This window comes from Callospermophilus lateralis, chromosome 5, assembly GCF_048772815.1.
Source record: "Callospermophilus lateralis isolate mCalLat2 chromosome 5, mCalLat2.hap1, whole genome shotgun sequence".
Lineage (NCBI taxonomy): Eukaryota > Metazoa > Chordata > Mammalia > Rodentia > Sciuridae > Callospermophilus > Callospermophilus lateralis.
This window is the reverse complement of record NC_135309.1, coordinates 106,999,860-107,020,460: the sequence shown is the minus strand read 5'-3', so window position 1 is coordinate 107,020,460 and position 20,601 is coordinate 106,999,860. Positions and strand designations below refer to the sequence as shown.

Sequence of the window (20,601 nt, the reverse complement as noted above, 5' to 3'; positions counted from 1 at the left end):
TAGGGCACTAGGAAGCCCCAGTTGTTAGTAGAAGGTTGATAAAAAATTTGCCCCAAATCACCTAATTTCAGTACGAGGCAGGATAGTTTAATGGTTTAGAGTTCCAAAGTCAGATCCTAGGTTCAAATCCTTCTCTTATTTCATATTGACTGTGTGACCTTGGAAAACTTATTTAACCTTTTGATGTTCAGTTTTCTCATCTATAAAATAGGGATAATGTACTCACCTTATAAAGGTTTTTTTTAAGGTTGTTTTGATAAGTAAATGAAATAATCTTTATTTTAAAAAAATTTAGACAGTGGATAGTACAGTGACTAGAATGATGTAAGAGTTAAAAATGGCAGCACACTGATTTTATTATTGAATATATTATCTGTGTATTGTCAATTTGAGTGCCTAAAAAGAAAAGAATTGGGTGAGGCATGGGGCTGGAACAGTGATAGAGAAGTATTTACATAGGGGCGTGTTGACACTGACTTTAATAATATGCTCTTAACTCCTCCCCCATTTTTAAGAGGTGGAAGGGGAGGTTGCCCAGGCTGGCCTCGACCTCTTGGGCTCAAGTGATCCTCCTGCTCTAGGACCCCACACTGCAGGGATTGACTGTAAGCCTGCTGCATCACATCTGGCTAGGATCTTAGCCCTTTGTCTAACTCTGTCCTTACTTAAGAGGTGTTTGTGTATGTTGAATATATATCAAAAAATTAATTACATTTTAGATATGACAAGTAAGTTCTGCTTTATAGAGCTATTAAATCCTGAATTTTACCTTCATTTGGTGAATAAAAATGTTATTCGTATTTCTTGGCTGCAGACACTTGTCTGAAGAAAAGAAGAATGGTAACCAGACAGCAAAAAAGCATTAAACACTTCAAACAGCAGTCCTGATTTTTGAATGACCTAAATTCACTAAAGTAGAACTTTTAACTCAATCCTTTGCATTTTTTTATGCCTTGAATGGGTACAAAATAAAAGGTGCCTAATGACATGGCTTGCGTGTAATGTCACATCCCATGTGACATTTGCAAGGAATGAAAAATTTAATCGTGTTTCCTGGAGGAAGTGAGCGCTATTAAGTGCTGCATCACTACAGAAACAAGAAAGTGATCCTTGTTGCCTGTGCTCATGTGATGCTAAATTCACTAACTCCTGACATTTTTCTGCTAGGCCATTACCATCCCCTCCATTTAAGGCAAAAGGGGAATTGGCTTTATGTCAATGCTGAGGATGACTGGTGGTGGTTACTTTATTTCCTTTTTTCCTCTTGGTTCTTCCTCTTGTCGCTCTCGGCTTCCATCCCTTTATAAATACGTACACATACACACATGTGCACACCTGCACCATGAAGCTTGGCTGTGGCACTTTCGTGTGCTCTAGTCCAGCCTATTCAAAAACTGGCTTCGGAAGTGCCTCAGTGCTCTGCTAGGCTTCAAATTAGGTTAGGTGTTCCTGATGTGTTCATTTCATGTTACAGGCACTATACCCCCAAGCTTTGGAGCTCTTAATATCTTACAAAACACTACGTTTTTGCTTGTTTTTTTTTTCCCCTTTTTTGTTTTTATAATAATGGTTATTATATCACTCACCTCTTTCAAGAATTATTCATGGCATCTGAATTTGTATTTATTTCAGATTTCAAATTAGATTACATTTTGCTCCTAAGTACTACTCACTTATTTTTTTTTAATTTTATTGATGACTTCCCATTTTTTTACTTTTATTTTAGTTTAGTTTAGTTTTAGATGAGTATTATACTTTTTTGCCTTTTTAAAAAAGTATTTCTGTTCAGATTCAAAGTTAGGGAAAAACTGAAATTTTGACTTGTTCTTTATAGAGATGTTCAGGCTTATAGTATGTTTCTTTGGGGCTTCAGAGTTCAATAGGCTTGGGATTAGAATTCTGTTTCCAGCTAAGCTGGGAGACTTTGGGGCAAATTAGTTAGCATCTCCTGATCCAGATTTCTCTAAATGTATAATGAGGGGTTATTACCACCTCCTCCTAGAGATTGTTGTGAGAGTGGGTATAAAACAGTGTGTCTGGCACATTGTAGGAACTCATGTTTGTCTACCTTCCTTTTCATTTGAATAGGAGCTTTCCTTCCAGAACATCCTACCTCTGCTATATACTTATTTTAATTTTATAGAATTGTTTAAGAAGCTATAGGGCTAAATTCCCTAACCTTTCTTCGAATTTTAGTTGGCTTTGTAGCTAGAGATTTGGGGAAGATTTTTGAGGTATTTTGTGTTTAACTGGAGCCTGGTACATGGAGAAAAGTATTAGATTTGGAGTCAGAATATCTTGGTTCATTTTTTGACTCTCTATATACTAACTTACTGGGACTCTATTTTTTCATTTATGTGGTAGGAAATATAAAAATTCATCACTTATTTAACCTCACTAGATGACTGGGAGAATCAGATGAGATAATGTTTGTGAGATATTTTGTAACTATTAAATGTTCTTCAAAGTTAAGTAAATTATTATCATCATTAGACACATCATGTGTGCCTCTTTCCCACTGGAAGGCACAATTATGCTATGAAACATTAAGATTAATTGCTTATTTCCACAGCAAAGGATCTCATTTTGGGTGATCCCTTACTATGAATTAAGTCTAATAATTTGATATCAGAAGTGAATTGATACCATTGAAAAGCCTTGAATATTTATAATAGCATCAACAACTCAGTATTATTTCCGCCACAGAGACCTGTAGGTTGAAAACTTACGTAATAAGGAGGCAATTGCTCTATTTCTGTGGTTCTTGACTGGTTACTATAGCACAGATTAATCCAGCATAGAATAACTTTGGGGTCAGGTGACAAATGTGCTATTTCTAACATTTTTAAATTATGGTATAATTTACATATGTCAAGTTCCCTTTTTTTAACTTTTTTGAAAATTTTGATTTGCTGTATATGACAACAGAATGCATTATAATTCATATTACACATATAGGGCACAATTTTTCCTATCTCTGGTTGTACACAAAGTAGAGTCACATCCTTAAAACATTATGTTTAAAATTAAAAAATCAGAGCAGAAAAGATCCTATGGCTGAAGTTTTACCCTTTAAATTCAAAAGTTGTTACAATACTACATAATTCCATACCTTTTTAAAAGAGAATTTACCAAGCTTGATTTAACTCTTTCATTATTCAGAGTGATCCTGAATCATGTTGTTATATATTGTTATCCTTTTTCCTCCAGTTTAGAAAGTATATCTTATTTCTGGTAACATTTAGTATGCCTTGCATCTACTGAGGGTTGGGGCACGGGAGGGGGTGTTTTAATATATGTATGTTTTGTGGTTTAAAATAACTTCAGTTTGCCCTGCATAATTTTTGCCATGTTTTCAATAAAGTATTTTAGACTGAACAAAGGATTCATAGTGTAGGGATTTGTTTTTGGCCTCCATTGAAAGATGTTAGAGTTGTTTTGTAATCTATTGAAATTGAATCCTTTTGTTTTGTAATCTATTGAAATTGAAATCCAATAAGTTAAATATCTTAAGAAGTTTCGCCTTCCATTTTTAACAAAGGGTTATTACTGATGAAATATATTTGAATTTTTATATTCTTTGTCATTAGTACTTTTAGATTATTATATAATCTGGTGACCAGTTCATAGACATATCAAACAGCTTGTGGAAGTCTCCTGCTTAAATAAACATGGTGGATTGAAGAAATGTGCTTATCTCTAGTCCTTACCAAAACCTCTACATAAATATGACAATAAAAGATAGAAAAGGAAAAATTTCCAAAAAATAAAGAGAGGAGAAAGAAGATAGTAGCAAAATGTTGGAAGCTTGAAAACAGGTGGACAAAAAGCGAAGGATTTACTTAGCAGGAGAAGAAAGTTACCAGTGTAAGCTGGGAAGAGAGGAGGCCCAGAAACAAAGCAGTCTATATATACTTTAGGACCCCAGAAAAGTTCATCAATATAGCAGGATTCTTATGGAGAGCCAATGGAGCTGGAGCAGGATGACTGATGGGAAGGCCTTATAAACGGTAGTAAATGTCCCCAAATGCTAGAACTGAGTTTGGTGGTTTGCTTTCTGTAGAAATTGAGTCAGAAGGTCTGTGGCCCTGGAGATACAATTATGCCTCTCAATGAGGAATTGGAGGAGTTCTCTCTGGGAAAGTGACCAGCCCAGAAAAAAGACCAGTGGGTTTGGGGGGTGGTCCTCCAGCAAAGTATCACTACTAGGCTACCCTGAAATGTCATGAGGTGAAAAGATAAGTATGTTTTGTCTTTATTCTACATTCCTCCCATATGAACATTCTGCTGCATAAGGTGCAATTCTAGTGTTCAGAGTGACCCCCCCCCTTTTTTTTTTAAATAAAGCAGGTTATCTAAATACAAGCACAGTACTTCTGATGTTCATCCAGCAGTCCATTTCAAACCAAAGGGAAAGCCACCTGTGTTGGAGTCATTATGGGCTCTTAGGCTGGGTTTTTATCCTTTCAATTTCAGTTTCCTACTCTGTAAAAAGGAAAATGTATATATAATGCCATAGGATAATGCCTGATACAGTAAGTGCCCAGTACATTGGAGTTATTGTTATTTATCATCATCTCCATCATCATTCTCAGTAACAGTTAATATTTTTGACAAACTGATCAGGGCAAAAGAAGCCATTCTTCAGTACTTTTTTTTATTTTATAAATATTCATTCATTTCCAGAAATAAACTGAGTGCAAGTATTGCTAATAAATTAGACTGTCTTATGGTTGCATTGGTTAGCACAAAACCCTAGAGAAAATCAGATTCTATGGTCACCATAGCAACAGCCTGGCTGAACTGTCTCTCATTTTTGAACCTCGTAACACAGCATCCTAAAGCACAGTTATTAGTGGTTGTTTGTATCCATAATCATTTTCAACATGAGAAAACCTATTGGGTGTTTGTTTTTCATAGATATTCTAGTGGCCTTTTGTTGTCATGTGGTTGCTGTCAGCAGCTCTGTCTACATTGCCTGGAAGAGCTGATGGCTGCATCTGGGTTGGGAGCAGAAACAAGAGCTTTCAGCCCTGAACTCTTTACAGGTTGCCACGGGTGCTTAAACGATGGAAACAGGGTTCTTGACCCCTGTGGGGGAGCAAAGATACCAGGCTGAGGCAGTGGCTTGTGCAGTGGCTTTCCTTTGTTGCTCATTTCCTGTATTTCCCAGCTTTGGATGGAGACATGCTCTACACGGGTACCTAGTTCCTCCTGAGATCTTCCTGAAGCACAGGTCTGAGCCATGAGCAGTGCTTGGCACTTCTCTTTTGAGTGGTTCAATTTATCTTCTGTTGTCATTCACATTCCTAGTTTTCTACTCTAAACAGAGGCTGGTGGACACTGAGCTGCCACACGGCTCCAGATACAAGCTCTGTTGTATTATAACTGTCTTCCGACCTGTGGAAGCTAGTCTGAGGGCAGAAGAACACTAATGGGTAAACTAATTCCTCACTAGCTCACATACATCCTTCTCTGTTCTGAGCCTTTCTCTATCATAGATAACATCCAGAACCCTGCTACCAGTCATCGACTGACTAACACAGCCCTACTCTGATTGGTTTTGAGCCTTTGTAATTGTAAAAAGCCTTTTTGTTCTCCCTTTGGCTTTGCCCTCCAGCTTCTCATTTGAGACAGTCTCCAGAAGAATGAGAGCACAAGGGACTCTTTACCCTCTTACTGACTTTGTTCTTCCTATTTTGTGTCTAATAGCAATCAGGCATTTGCTGTATATATGTACCCAGCACTCAGTAAGCCATCTACCATATAGATGGAAAGAGTCCTAAGAGCTCACATTTAATTCCATGGCCCTATGCATGTGACTACATCGGCTGCTCTGTCCAGTGTTTCTGAAATCACCACGTGCCAGGCATTGTGCTCAGCAGTTTACATGTTTTATCTCCTTAATCCTCATATCAATCTAGAGTTACACCATATGAAGTGGGTACCATTTTATTCTCATTTTACAGAACAGGCTCCATAGTCAGTTTCCTGAGATTATAATGTAGGAACAAGTTCCATCTAATATCAACTCTTGTATCTTAATAATTCTCTATTACCAAAAACAGTGGGTCCCCAGCATGGCACCTTTAAGAGGTGGGGCATAGTGGAAGGTCCTTAGGTCATGAGAAACGTCCTCAAAAGGCATTCTGGGGCTGCTGGTGTAATAGCCCCATGGTAGTGTGCATGCTTAGTATATGGAAGACTCTGGGCTCAATCCCCACTAGCACAGTGACGGCAGGGAGGGGGGGAGTTGAGTAGAGAGATCTTGGGATCCAGTTTAGCTCTGCCTCTCTCTGCTTCCTGGCTCCATATGTGAACTGTTTGCTCTACCACATGTTCACATCATAATTTTATGACATCACCAAACCAATAAGGTCACCCCATCTTAGACTTGAACCTCCAGAGCTATAACCAAAATGAACCTCCCTTTACTTCATAAGCAGCCTGCTTCAGCTATTTCATTGTAGTAAGGAGAAAGCTGACTAATACACCTAGCCTTGGAAAGGACACCCATCCAGATATAATGCCATCGAGCACTTAATCAAATAGGCTATTGTAATAATGTATGTGAATATTTCTACCCTGCTTAGTTCCAAAAAGGATTAGAAGCTGTCAGAATGTTTGCCTAATTTTCATAAATACCCAGTGATTTAGGGTTACTATGAATGACAAAACTACTTCTCAGGATAAATGACTTAGCCAAGTCAATAAGTGAGTCAGAGCCAGGTTCTGCTTCAATAGAGCAGCGCTGCATCCGAGATGTCCTGGTGGTAGTGCCTGTGAGTTTCCACTATAAAGGTGGAGTCAGTCCTCCCTCATGTCTGAGCCAACAGTCATTTTGTTGCTTCTGTCCCTGACCTGTGCCCCTGGAGAAGCACACATTACTGTGGTTTGGCTCAGCTCTGTCAGTCAGGCCCTTGAATGCAAAGGCAAAAGCACATGTTACCTTAAAGTAACCCAGGTTCAAAACGTGCATGAAAATGGCAGACATCAACTTTCCTCCTCTGGAAAGTGAAAGGAGGAGAGTCCAGCTTTATTTTAGATATAGCGCCCCCCCCCACACACACATACATACATACATACATAGATAGATAGATAGATAGATAGATAGATAGATAGAAGAAAATTTGGATTCATGTTTCTACTGACCTGATTTTTTTAATGTTGCATAAATTAAAAATTGTTTATGATTCTTGCAAAACAGTCTTTGAAGCTTGTAGCTAATCCAAAAAATGCTTGATTTTTAATAATGCAAATCCAGCTTCATAGCAGGCAAAGAACACATTTATTCATCTTTGTCACTTAGTGCCCAGCATAAATGATGCCTTGATTTGGTAGGTTGACAAATGAGTGGAAGTGGAAGAGAGCAGCTTTGCCCTCATCAGATGCTTCATTTTGTTGTAAGAAGTCATTCCATGTAGGGTCTATAGTAGAACTATTCTTTCTCTAGTTTAATGTTCAGCTTTTTCTTGATGTTATTCAATGTTTAAAAAAAGAGAAAGACAATAAAAAAGCTTCCCTGCTTTTTTTACTTATTTATTTATTTATTTTTGTCTGAAATTAATGAGAGGAAACTTGTACCTGTTCTTGGGGCTGCATGGGTTGTAGCAGTCTTGTAGGGCAGAAGGCCTCCATGCTGCCATGCTTGAAATTCCACTTAACATGCACTCGCAAGGGACAAGCCCCACCCCTTCCTGCTCAGTGTAATTGTCCAGCATAGTGAGCTAATGATGTTTAGGAAGCAAGGAAAGCAGAGGTATTTTCGTAGCTTATTTCTTCTTCCCCCTCCCACAGAGTGCAGCCATGGTCTGACATATGATCAATAAGCCCAGCTCTTTTTAGAATGCAGAAGATGCCTCCCTGTGTCTGTGGCTCACAATGGCAAACAATAGACTCTTCTGCAATGATATTTTGCCTCCCTGGTGTTCAAATTTCTTCAGTTAAGCCTGTCTAGAATCTGTTTAACTATTACCCACCAAAGCCTTTTCTCCTCCTCCTCCTCCTCCTCCTCCTCCTCCTCCTCCTCCTCTTCTCTTTCTTTTTTTTTTCTTTATTTTCTTTCTTTCTTTCTTTTTTCCCCCCTATAATATAAAAGGGGTGAGGGTGGAGGATTGGAACAAGGGAGGGAAAGACTGTATTTTTTGCCAAGGAGCTCTCTCTTCTTTCCCTATGACTCATACTTACAAAAGCAGAGGGACTTTGGAAAGCTGCCTGTAGTCACATTGAGGCAACTCTCCTGGCACTTTTAGACATTGTTTTAATCTTCTCAGGCAATAAAAGATGTTTTTCAAATTGTTCATTCCCTTTTTCTGGGCCAACCTAAGAGCTTTTGTTTTGCTGAGGCATGGTATTTTATGGAAAATTCACCAGCCAGAACAGATGAACTCAGACCTTTGTATTTGGCTTATTTCTAAAGAAACAGCTCTCCCATCTTCAAAATTTATAACCATTCTTTCTTATGATTGTTAAAGTACCAGCCCTTAGCCTTTTTACAACATGAAGCTTACATTTGGTCAGTTTCATTTTAAAATACTAGTTTGGGTTTGGTTCGTTAGAGGAATTGTCTAGTAAATATAGTCATTCTGTTTTGTTTTGTTTTGTTTAACCATTGGGCAACACAAGAAAGCAAATGGGGACTGGGAGCAGAGCATAGGTCACTGGGTCACCGTGTTAGTCAACTTTCTGTTACTATAACAAATACCTGAGGTAATTAATTTATAAAGAAAAAGGGTTTATTCTTACTCACAGTTTTTATAGTCCTTAATTTCTAGTCCTTAATTAGGTGGAGGCATTGCTTTTTGAGACCTTGTCTCAAAAAATAAAAGATCTGGGGTATAGCACAGTGGTAGAGCATCCCAGTACCTCAAAAATAATAATTAAATGTACTTGAGGGACTTTGAGTTTACCTTTTTTTGATTGTATCATTGCATATTAAAATTTTAGATGCCAGCTTACAGGCTCTGCTATTCCCATAATAATCTCTGTTGGCTTTCTGAAGTAGGTAGCAGGATATTCACATGGTAGGGGAATGGAGGTTACTGGAATGGAGTAGAATCAGATATGAAATGAATGATAGCTTGTTTGTCTTCAAGTTGTTATTCACTCATTTGTATTGCTGCATTGTGCTGGTTTAATAGAAACTTGTTATTGGCTGGTATTTAAATGAGTGAATATAAGGTCATTATTCTTTAGAATCATTAAATTTAAGTGCTAGAAGGAGATTTCAGGGGCCTGGTGTATATACTGTGTGTGAAAACATACTACACAGGCCAAACAAAATTACCCGAACTCTAGACTACACCAAGCCCCACATCTTTGTCCCTTTCCTCTGCCATCATCTTTGGTCTCCTCTTGCATTGTACAAAACAGGCAGCATTTCCTCCTGGCTTTGGCTTTATAGTCAGGATGATACTTCAAAACTGGAAGTGGATTACTATTTCAAAAATAAATAATACTCATGAATTTCAGTATACATTATTGATATTTATAAATCTTAACGTTGCCAAATTATCAAGCACTTACAGATGTAGGACACAAAATGATAGGAAACATGTCCCCTGCCTTTTAAGAGCTTAAAGGCTTAATAGGGGAGTCAGTAGCATTACAAAAATAGAAACTAGCTCTGAACTTGTGGGTTGTATAACTGGAAGGAAGTCCAATGTCCAGTCTTACTTTTGCTATAAACAAAAAAATTCTTAGAGATTTGACTTTTTAATATATAAGAGAATCAGAATGTTTAAAACATTGAGATGCTTTTTATTTAAAAGAAAAAATCTTATTCTTAAGAAATCCAGATTAGTGCTGAGCCTATCTTCCCTCAGAAACACCCCTAAAGAAATCCATAATCTCACACAAATACACAGAAATCTGCTCAAAGTGGCTTGCTTCTCTGCTTTATATGCGAGTGCTGCATCTCCTGGGCCAGGCTCTTTACCTGCTCATTTCTCTTGTGGCAGATCTAATCCTCACAACTTCACTAAGCCTAGAATACTTTAGAAATACTGCATTTTATTTCTGTTTTATTCCTTTGTTTTCCTTTCTCACTTCCCTTCCCTCAAAATTAGTCAGATGTACTAATGATTAATAGATATATGTTATTTTCCTGTCTTAGTCATGATTCATAATTTTACAGAAACTCTTGAGTTTTTAGCCTGAGCCTTTGTAGACATCAAGAAATATCTATATCTTTTTGAAACTAGTTTATTCATGGCTCATAGTTTTTCCTACTCAAAACCAAAAATATTTCCCTATCTCTGCCTAAATCAAGCAATCCGAAAACTTCATATGCTTTTATAAAGAGGATTAGTTCTAAGATCTAATTTTTCTCAACTTCCTGCTGTTCCTAGCCAAAGGCCCTCTCCTGTTAGCCCAGCCTTAGCCTGCTGGGACTGTTCCTAGCCCAGAACCTAACCGTGAGCCAGTGTGTGTGCATCTTCAGAGTGACCAGAGAAGTCCCAGCAGGGGCTTCTGGGTGCACTTTCACTAACTGTCAGTTGGTGGCCACAAAGACAGCCATTTCTGCTTTTAGTACCATCACAAGGAAGGCATCTCAATAATCTGTAAATACTTCTTTCTTCTCCCATTCTCCCCACAAACACTCTTCCCAGTTTATCCACATACTTTGGCTTTTAAAGGCTGATAAAGTCATGTTCCAGGCCTCAGGCAACAAGCAACCAGCTTCATTCTGACTGGCTCCTTCATAAACCTTGGAAGTGAGAAAGAGCAACTGAGACTGACTGAGAGTCCAACTATGGGTGATTTTTTTCCTGTATCAGAAAAGGAGAGATGTCTTTTTAGATTAGAGTTAGAGGAAATTGATAGATCACCAGGGATAGAATATAAAACCCTGTGCCTACCACAGGGTGGCTACTTGGTAAGTGCACATTTCATGAATAAGGTATTTGTCTCCTGGATTGAGAAAGGTAGATCTGACAAAACAGAAGAGAGAATGATTTGACCATGTGTGTCCCATTTGTGATTGAGTTCTGTACTATGGGAGGACATGGGGACTAGGTGTATTTCTCCTCGAGTAGTTTTTACTATGTCATAGCACACTAGTGTGTTTCCAGGTGAGATGCCAGTGGCCTCATTTTTAAGCCCTGGGCCTGACAAATTCAGATTCAGATATCTAACAAGTCCCTCTTTTATCCATCTTCATTTCAAAAAATGTGTTATTTTGCTGCATTCATTTAGCACTTCGCATTTGCAGGATATTATGCCTGTGTTCTTCTCTACTTAAAATCCACTTACTTATCATCCTTTTTAGAATGGCAGGCAGGGATACCAGAAGGTCTAAGGATTGTATATAGAACTCAAAACTACTTGAAAACAGGGTTTTAATTTTTTTCAAATTCTTTTTTGGAAAAATGCCAGAATATAGATTGTAAACCTACCAACAGAATTTTTAGAATGCTGGAACTCTTCTCATGTCTTGATATAGTGGTGGCCATTCAGCTGGATGCATTTGCTAAAACATGTAGAACTACAAGACTGAAAAGTATGCATGTCATTTTATGTCCATTGTATTTCTGTAAATCTGACCTTAAAAATGAAAAATATTAGATTTCTATAATATAAAGATGAAATTTGGTCATTTACTGCATTTTCACCACTTACAAATATTTGTGACTGGAGTATACTCAGTAGTAGGTTGTATGCCTGGGATGTTCAAGGCCCTGGCTCAGCCCCAAACACAAGCAAATATATAAAATTTTTCTATGATCATTTTTTTGTTTTATTTTAAGGATTTTCAATATGTGGGTGTATCTCTATATTTTTAAAGAAAGACAGTTTTATCTACATTGTGAGGTAGATAGTAAATTAATTGAAAAGATTCAAGGCCAGACTGATTGACCTTTGGTGGATTGTGGGGGGCAAAAAGTAGTCCTGGCATTTGGTACATTTATTTAGTGCAGGCTCAATAAATGTTTGTTGAAAATCAAAATTAACTGAAATTCCTCTATAAGAATCTGGAGCCAAGTGTGGTGATGCACCTATAATCCCAACAACTCAGGAAGCTGAGGCAGGAGGATCACAAGTTCAAGGCCAGCCTCATCGTCTTAATAAGACCCGATCTCAAAATAAAAAGGACTAGGGATGCAACTCAGTATTAATGCACTTCTAGGTTCAATGACCAGTACCCAGAGAGTGGGTGGAGGGAGAGAATAAATCTGGGATTTAAAGCAGCAAAAAGATTTTAGTCAATAATACTGATGGTTAGTTGGGGCTTACTAATAATTATTACTTTTGAAACTAACAATTCTGAAACCAGAATTTCTGACAGGATGAAAAGAAAGAAAGTCATTATCTTTTTAATTATCTTTTTAGAAGGAGAAAGTGGGTAGCAATGATTGAATTAGATTCTGGTTTAGTCACATGACTCCGCTCTTTGGTTCAAAGAAGCACTCAACCCTTTTGACAGTTGTACACTTGCTTCATTGATAGCGTTCCCAGTCCTCACTACAGGCTTTAGAGCCAGCTGCTTTTCTTCTTGGCAATCTTGCTTTCCTCCTACCCTGACCCCCTCTCCCTTCCCAGTATACACCCAGCTCAGTGACTGAGGTTCCCATCTGGAAAGCCTGTTGCCACAGGATACAGAATTCACTAGGGAAGAAGGAAAGCTGCATGTGTGTGGCTAAGCTTGGTGGCTGTCATAATCAGATAAACAGTGTGGAAAGCTTGCTCACTCATGTGGAAGAGGCAGTGTTGCAGCTAAATGGTGAAGCTGCTGGGCTCCAGGCTCTGTCTGGCATTTGTACATGAGGCCTGCTCAGCCTGGAGCATTTTTATTTGTGATCCTAGATGAGCATTGCCACTTTTGCCATTCAACAGTAATAAACCTTCATTTGAACCCCATAGTAGAACAGCTATACCTACTTTTTAAAAAAATATAGTTTTAGTTATATGTGAATACAATACCTTTATTTATTTTATGTCATGTCAAGGATTGAACCCAGTGCCTCACACATGCTAAACAGGTGCTCTACCACTGAGCCACATCCCCAGCCCCTATATCCTACTTCAAAAAAAGTAATCAGTGAATTTGATCCCAAATAAGAAATCCCCTGTGACATTCACACCCAGCCTTTCTATAATATTACAGCAAATTTCTAGTATTTTTTCTTTTTACTCTTTAGACAGGTGTGTGTGTGTGTGTGTGTGTGTGTGTGTGTGTGTGTGTGTTGGTGGTGGTGGTGGTGATCAAACCCAGGGCCTCACACATGCTAGGCAAGTGCTCTACCACTGAGCTACATCCCCTCTTTTCATTCTTGACCTCTAATGACCTCCCTTCTCTTCTGAGAAAATGTTAAAATATCCAAAACTTCCACTCCCATGTCCATTTTGCAGGCAATGATTCTGCACTTCTGCCTTTCTGGCAGCATCAATCGTCAGAAAACAGAATGCAGGCCAGTGCCCTGAACAGCTCTACATATGACCTGATTTGGGAAGAGATGAAGCTTCTCAGTTCCTGGCATTGGTTGGCCATGATTGGGCCTCCTAGGCAAGCTTTGGCTTCACCTGGAAACCCTACTTCACTCTCGGGAGAGATCTCTTCTCCCATGGATACCAATTTTTAAGAACCAGAACTAGAGCTGGGGCGTGCACTTCTTCCATCTGTCTTCCTTCCTCCAAGAAATACACAGGTCCTTAGGATTGTTCTAAGTTTACTCACATTTTATAAGCTGGAAACTCAGAGTGGCTCTTGCCTTCATGAACACATCATTGGGGTTATTTAGGTTACGTTTGTTTATCTTTTCCACACTCACGGTTTGCCTGTCTTGGCAGTCTGCTGTCCTAGGCAATAATAAAGCTTTTGTCGAGGTGAGCCAACAGCTGATGGCATGGGGCACAGAGGGGACTCCTACAGTGGCCGTCTGTAATCTGCCAGGCTGGTGGTCGGAGCAGGCAAGAACAAAAGCTAGTCTGTTTGCAGGCAAATTGGAAACTCAATGTGTTAGTTGTGTTCTTCTCTCATTGCCTTTCTCCTGGCTGAAAGTAAGAGTGCTCAGCCAGCAGTCCAGAGATTGATCCAGGCCAAGTCCCCATCCAGAGTCTACCTGCCTCTTGCAGAACTGAGAGTTAGAAAAGGGCCCACATTTATCCATGTGAACTGCTTATGAAGTTATTGACCCTGGAATTTTTCCCACACTCATCAACCAAAATTCAACCCTTACTTGGCCCAGTGTTTTTCTGGTTTATGTTCCATATAGCTACTCACATAAGTTCCCTAATTTCTCTTTTTAACACTGCTTAGGGGTTAGAGAAGAGTTTACTTGCTGCCTGACTGGGAAATGCATGAATTGCACTTTGGGCAGCATGTTTCATAATACGTGTATGTTGATTCTTATTCCTGATTTGAAGTGAGTTTGTTTTTGTGGTAGTGGGGATGAAACCTGGCACATGCTAGGCGAGTGCTCAACCACTACGCTGCATCCCCAGCCCCACTCATTTCCTAATTTGACATACTGTTGGCAGTTGCTTGAAAACGTCCTCAACATTTGCTGTCATATGGATTGTTAGGTCTTAGAGAGCAGAGGTCATACAGGTAGCCATGCCTGAACTATCCTGAGACACCTCTTCAAGGGCTACTATACAGAGATGATTATGAGTAACTTTCTTTTTAGACTTCTAAGAATAAAGTGTGAGAAGAAAAGACTTGAGAAGAAAATTATTTTCTCTTCTTCCATGTGTTGAAGATTACCTTAGAAAGTTAATGAATGGCTTTAAATAAATTTTCATTTGAGCTTTAAAGGTCTACAGCTAGGTTCTCACTGTCATCTTTGTTATAAGTCTAAAAATAACCTGCTGATCATGAATAAGAGGTTTTTGGTTGGATATAGTCACGAATAGTCATAGGTCTGCGTTAAAGTTCAGCAACAAAAAGTGTTGGTCACTGAGACATCCTAAGGCAGAAGGTTAGGTTGAAAATGAGGATTAGGTCTAAAGTACTTGGGTAAAGGAGAAAATTGGCATTTTTAATTTTGGTTTGTTTTAAAATGAAAAATAGATTAAATCTAATAATCATTATAACAAAAATCCTTTAGCATCTAGTGGTCCCTTGGTCTTTGGCACTTTACTCCCCACCTTGTATTATTGTTAAATACATGTGTATGGGTTTTGTTTTGTTTTGTTTTGGTACCAGGGATTGAGCCCCAGGGCACTGTACCACTGAACTTTACCAGCAACCCTTTTTATTTTTTTAAAGACAGGGTCTTGCTAAGTTTCTGAGGGTCTCACTAAATTTCTGAGGGTGACCTTGAACTTGTGATCCTTCTGCCTTGGCCTCCTGAGTTGCTAGCATTGCAGCTGGGTTCCACTGCACCTGGCATGTGTACATTCTTTTTGTAATGAGGCCTCATATGGGGCATTTACTATTCCTTATACATACTATAGATGTTAGCAGAATCATCAGTACATAATAGCATTTAATACCAATGTTGATTGAAGCTGTTTTTTTATTCACTGAAAATCTATGGACCAAGAATTGTGAGGCCCGAGTCACATGGAGCAAGTCAATTGATTCCCTAATTACCAAGGGAGTTTACCAAGGGAGTATCACTATCATAGGGGCCATGCACCTGATATTGCACTTGACATTTTTCCTTTAAAAATAAACGTTGGCTCTAGTGTAGCTAGGTGGTAGAACATTTGCCTAGCATGCACACGGCCCAGGGTTTAATCCTCAGAACCACAAAAATGTTAAAGAATAAATGAAAGAAACTACATTGGCCAATACACTTGTTTGTTTTTGTGGTGCTAGGGATTGAACCCAGGGGTGGTCTACACTTAGCTACACTCAGCCCTTTTATTTTTTATTTTGAGACAGGTCTCACTAAGTTGCCCAGATAGCCTCAAACTTTCAAGCCTTGGCCTCAGCCTCCCAAGTCACTGGAATTAAAAGCATGTGCCACCAAGCCAAACTGTAAAGAGAAAAATTAGAATGAAAGAGACATTTTCCAGCCAAAACTAAGATATTAAAAAAAGAAATAGGAAAAACTGGGGAGGGCTACATGATCATAATTCTGTAAAACATCTTCAGATCTTATTTTGCCAAACATCTCACCAGAGAACTAATAAATAGCCTAAATTAAATACTAGTTCTCACTTCCTCTCCTTTTTTTCAGCTTTTACTTTGGCACCTATTCAGAACAAAACTATCCCAGTGGCAGATGGCAGGAAAGAGCGTGTGGCAGATTGAATAATCAGCCTCTTAAAAATGCTAGTATTAGCCTGTGTCCTCAGCTCTTGGATATGGCACAAAATACTTTAGCTCCAAGTTTGTTTCTTTTTTCTTTTTTTCTTTTTTTTTGTCTGTACTGGGAATTGAACCTAGAGCCTCTTCAATGCTAGGTCATTCCTTCTTTTTAAAAAAGATTTTGAGCCAGGCTGGTGGTACACACCATAATCCTACTTACTTGGGAGTCTGAGGCAAAAGGATCACAAGCTCAAGGGCAAAGTGGGCAACTTAGTAAGACCCTATCTCAGAATTTTAAAAAGGCTAAGAAAGAAGTTCACTGTATGAGTGCCCCTGGGTTCAGTCCCAGTACTTGAAAAGAGTTTTAATTTTTGTGGAACCCAGAGATCACCCTACTTCCTGATGGTTAAAAGCCCATGTGGGAACTTAAGACATGATATGAGATAGGAAAATCCATCCTAATCAAAACAGATTAACAAAAAGAGTGAGTACAAAGCCCTGGATACAGCCTCCTCACATTCCTTGCTCTACTCCAGCTTGATTTTTTTGCCATAGAGCCTGAGGAGCAAGAAGCAGCTTCACCCACATGTTAGCAATGTATGTGCACTGAGGCAAGGGCTGCATTCCCAATTCCTTTGTGGTATACCTCATCTTACTGTTGGACTGGTGCACACCTCATCTTCAGCTGTTTAGAACTTGTGGAACCACTAGGGAGCTGGGGAAGCAAGAAGAAACAGAACAAAGGGCTAGAATGGAGTTGTGAAGAAGATGGTGGGTTGTGGATCATGGAGGACATGAAAGTTCAAATTGGCTTGTCCTTCTTTTCCTCCTCCTTCTCCTTCTTCCTCTTTCTCCTCCTCTTCTCTAAATTTCTGTTTTTCTTTTTTTGTGCTCATCTGCTTTAAAACTTAAAATATGAGCATCAACTTCACATCTCCTTTGTATTTACATACTGCTATGGTTAATAGAGTATGTTCTCTAAATAATGTCTTGTAAATATCATATTAAAATGTTGAAGCAGGGGTACTAAATAAGGATTTTTTTTTTAATGCCAAGTATTGAACTCAGGGCCTTGCCCACTAAGCCACATCCCCACCCCTATTTTGTATTTATTTAGACACAGGGTCTCATTAAGTTACTTAGTGCCTCGATTTTGCTGAGGCTGGCTTTGAACTCACAATCCCCTGCCTCAGCCTTCCAAGCTGCTCGAATTACAGGTATGCGCCATTGCGCCTGGCAGGAATGAAATTTTTTTATAAATTCTTATTTATTATGTTGCCTCCACTTTCCTGCTTCAGACTTATAATTAATGAGTTTCAACTTCAAATTTATATCATCTGTTGACATATAACTTTTGGTCACATTGAGTGCACTGAGTAAATATCTAAGAGAAGACCTGCTGATGAAAGATGTATTTTGATACTGACATTTAAGAGGTGACACCAGTTTTCTTTCTTGTACTTTATTTAGATTTCGACATAGTCCCAACTGCTGGTACCTAAGAGACTGGACTATCCACACTTGGATTAGACAGTGTCTAAAATATGGTGCAGAAGACAAAGCTTTGTATACCCTTGTAAATAAGGTGAGTAGTTTCCTGGAGTATTTCCTGAGTTAAGAGGATATGGTGTTTGGACATGTTACAGTACAGCAAGGAATAGTACCAGAAATAACTTTTATAAATTATCTCCCCTCAGATGCCTTTTCAAAATGGGGCTGAGTGTAATCAACAAAACAAATTATAAATAAATTTTCTGTAGCTGATACTTTTCCAAGCATAGTGACTCAAGAAAGGACAGGTAAAGGTTGAAAGATAGTTCAATCAGAACAACTCTGTACTGGTGGTCATTTCATTCTTTACCCTTAAGCGTAGCTCCTTTTGATAAAGTATAAAGGGAAAATGACCAGTTTTGCTGGTGTGTCATCTCAAAGGTATTCAAACTTATCTTATACTATTTTTAAAGACTGTACTCCTAGATATTTCCTCCTGTGTTTTTGCATTCTCTGACTACTGACCTCAAGCCTGAGATGAGGATCTAGGTCTTTGTTTTTTCGACTCTAATTTGAGCGAATTGTATTAAATCAGTGATTTCCTATTCTGCCTTCCCATTAGTGTCATCCACGAATCTTTAAAAAGTATAGGTTCTTATCTCTGCCCCCCAAGAATCTAATTTAATTGTTCTTAATGGGACTTGGGCATTGGCATGGGTTTTTTTGTTTGTTTGTTTGTTTGTTTTTAATGGTTACTAGTTTTTTAAATAAGTGTTTAGATCAATTTTAGGTTTACAGAAAATTAAGCAGAAAGTACAGAAATTTTCCATATGTCTCCTGTCCCCATATATACTTAGCTTCCCACATAATTAACATTCTGCCCCAGTCTTTGATAAAAAAGATTTTAAAAAAATTCTGCCCCAGAGCAGTACATCTATTAGAACTGACAAACTTACATTGACAAACACATCATTATCACACAAAGTCACTAAGGTTCATTCTTAATGTATACATTTTTTGATTATCGACAAAATGTTCAATGATACATATCCACCATTATAGCATTGTGCTGGATAATTTGCCCTAAAAAATCCACTGTGCTCTGCCTGTTCATCCCTCATAAATATTTTTATTTTTTAAGTTTCCAGCTGATTTTAATTTATAATGAGGGTTGAGAATTACAAATCAGTTGATTTATAAGGTCTTTTTCAGCTTTAATGATTTATCATCCTAAGATAGTTTGGTATTTTTCTGTGCCTAGGGATTAGTGCTAATTTGGATGAGTATTTTGAGAAATACAGATCCTGCCCATGAACTACAACCTTTAAAACAGTGACTTTTAAACATTTCTCCATTTAGCACACCTGAGACGTCCTGTGCAGTCTACCAGTGACAGCAAGTTAGTTCCACAGTGTTTCACAGTTAGGGTTTAAAAGGCTGGGGTCGGTACCTCCCAAGGCAGTGAGTATAGTTGGAAAACTTTCTCGGGTATTTCTGGTAGGGAAGAATGGAGAGGGGGGTTGGGGGAATTGTTAACCTATTGAAGTAAGAATGTAAAATAAATATGCAACTACAATCTAGATCAGTGGTAGTCAAACTTGAGTGTACATGAATATCATGTAAGATGCTCACTAAAGCTTCAGGTTTCTGTGCCCAGTTCCAGAAATTCTGTGGATCTGAGGCTTAGGAATCTGTATGGTTTAGGAACTCCTAGAAAATTCTGAGGTAGATGGCAAAGCGTTCACAATTATCCCTAGAATTTTATTCTTAAAGTGTCTGTCTATCTGATTCTCAAATACTCAGCTGCTTATAAGTACAATATCCCAGGAGGCTGGTTAGTAGCAAATATTTGCTAACATTTTTCTTGGGTCTTTAAAAACCAGGCCAAGAACCAGAATATGCTGCACAATGTATATTTCTCTTGAAAATCCATTTTATGCATTGTTATTCATACTTTAAAAAAATCACTGAACCAGTTAGGGGGGTATTTGATTTTTTCTTTTTATGTTGTTTTTAGCTATGGCAAGGTGTTAGAATTGAGCTTTCTCACATATCAATTGTCTTACATCAGACACCCACTCACAACTTTCTCACCCTGACCAACAGTTCTAATTACCAAACCTCATGAGTCACAGCTTCTGTTTCACTGTCAGCAGATGCTGTAAAATGATCGTCATAGGGTTTAAAGCTAATGGTGACATGTTTTATCCTGAATAATACATAGGCATTTATTACAGACTGCATTAAATTGGGATGTGTTTTGCTTTTTTTCACCTTTATTTTCATTTATATTACAGGTTCAATACGGAATTTTTCCAGATAACTTTACATTCAATTTACTGATGGATTCTTTCATAAAGAAAGAAAATTACAAAGGTAGGAAACCAAACCCAGATTCAGTTATTTATTATAGGGCTTTCAGCTTCTAAAGGGAAATATATAAATGCAGGCACTTTCCACTTTTTAGTTTCTTAATGACATCTCTTTACATCACTCTTTTAGTCAGAAAATTTTCATGTAAATATTGTCATTTAAGCAAAAAAGTTTAATATTGTCCCCCTTTTTTAATGGTTGTTAGAATAGGAGATATATTTTTTCAGTACTGGAGATTGAACCCAGGAGCATTCTACCTCTGAGCTACATTTCTAAGCCTTCTTTTTTTTAATTTTGTTTTTGTGACAGGGCTTGCTAAATTGCCTAGGCTAACCTTGAACTTGCTATTCTCCTGCTTCAGCTTTCCAAGTAGCTGGGATCCTCACTCATCTGGGATAGGAAATATAAAATACATAAATGACTACAGAAGAAATGTTAATTATACAGGTTTATCTAATTTTATTACCTAAGCTTTTAGAAATGCAGAATATAAATAAAGGATAAAGTAAATTTGATTTAATATGCATGTGTAATTTTGA

At 38.1% G+C, this 20,601-nt stretch overlaps 1 protein-coding gene across 2 annotated transcripts in view; it reads left to right on the top strand.

Moving 5' to 3' along the window:
* Positions 1–20,601, top strand: part of Mrps27 (mitochondrial ribosomal protein S27) — a 92,046-nt gene that overhangs the window by 55,357 nt on the left and 16,088 nt on the right. For both annotated transcript variants that reach the window (XM_076856074.1, XM_076856075.1), the window contains exons 5-6: positions 17,669–17,783; positions 19,987–20,065. In XM_076856074.1, the coding sequence (XP_076712189.1) occupies positions 17,669–17,783; positions 19,987–20,065 (194 nt within the window). The remainder of the gene's footprint in view (positions 1–17,668; positions 17,784–19,986; positions 20,066–20,601) is intronic.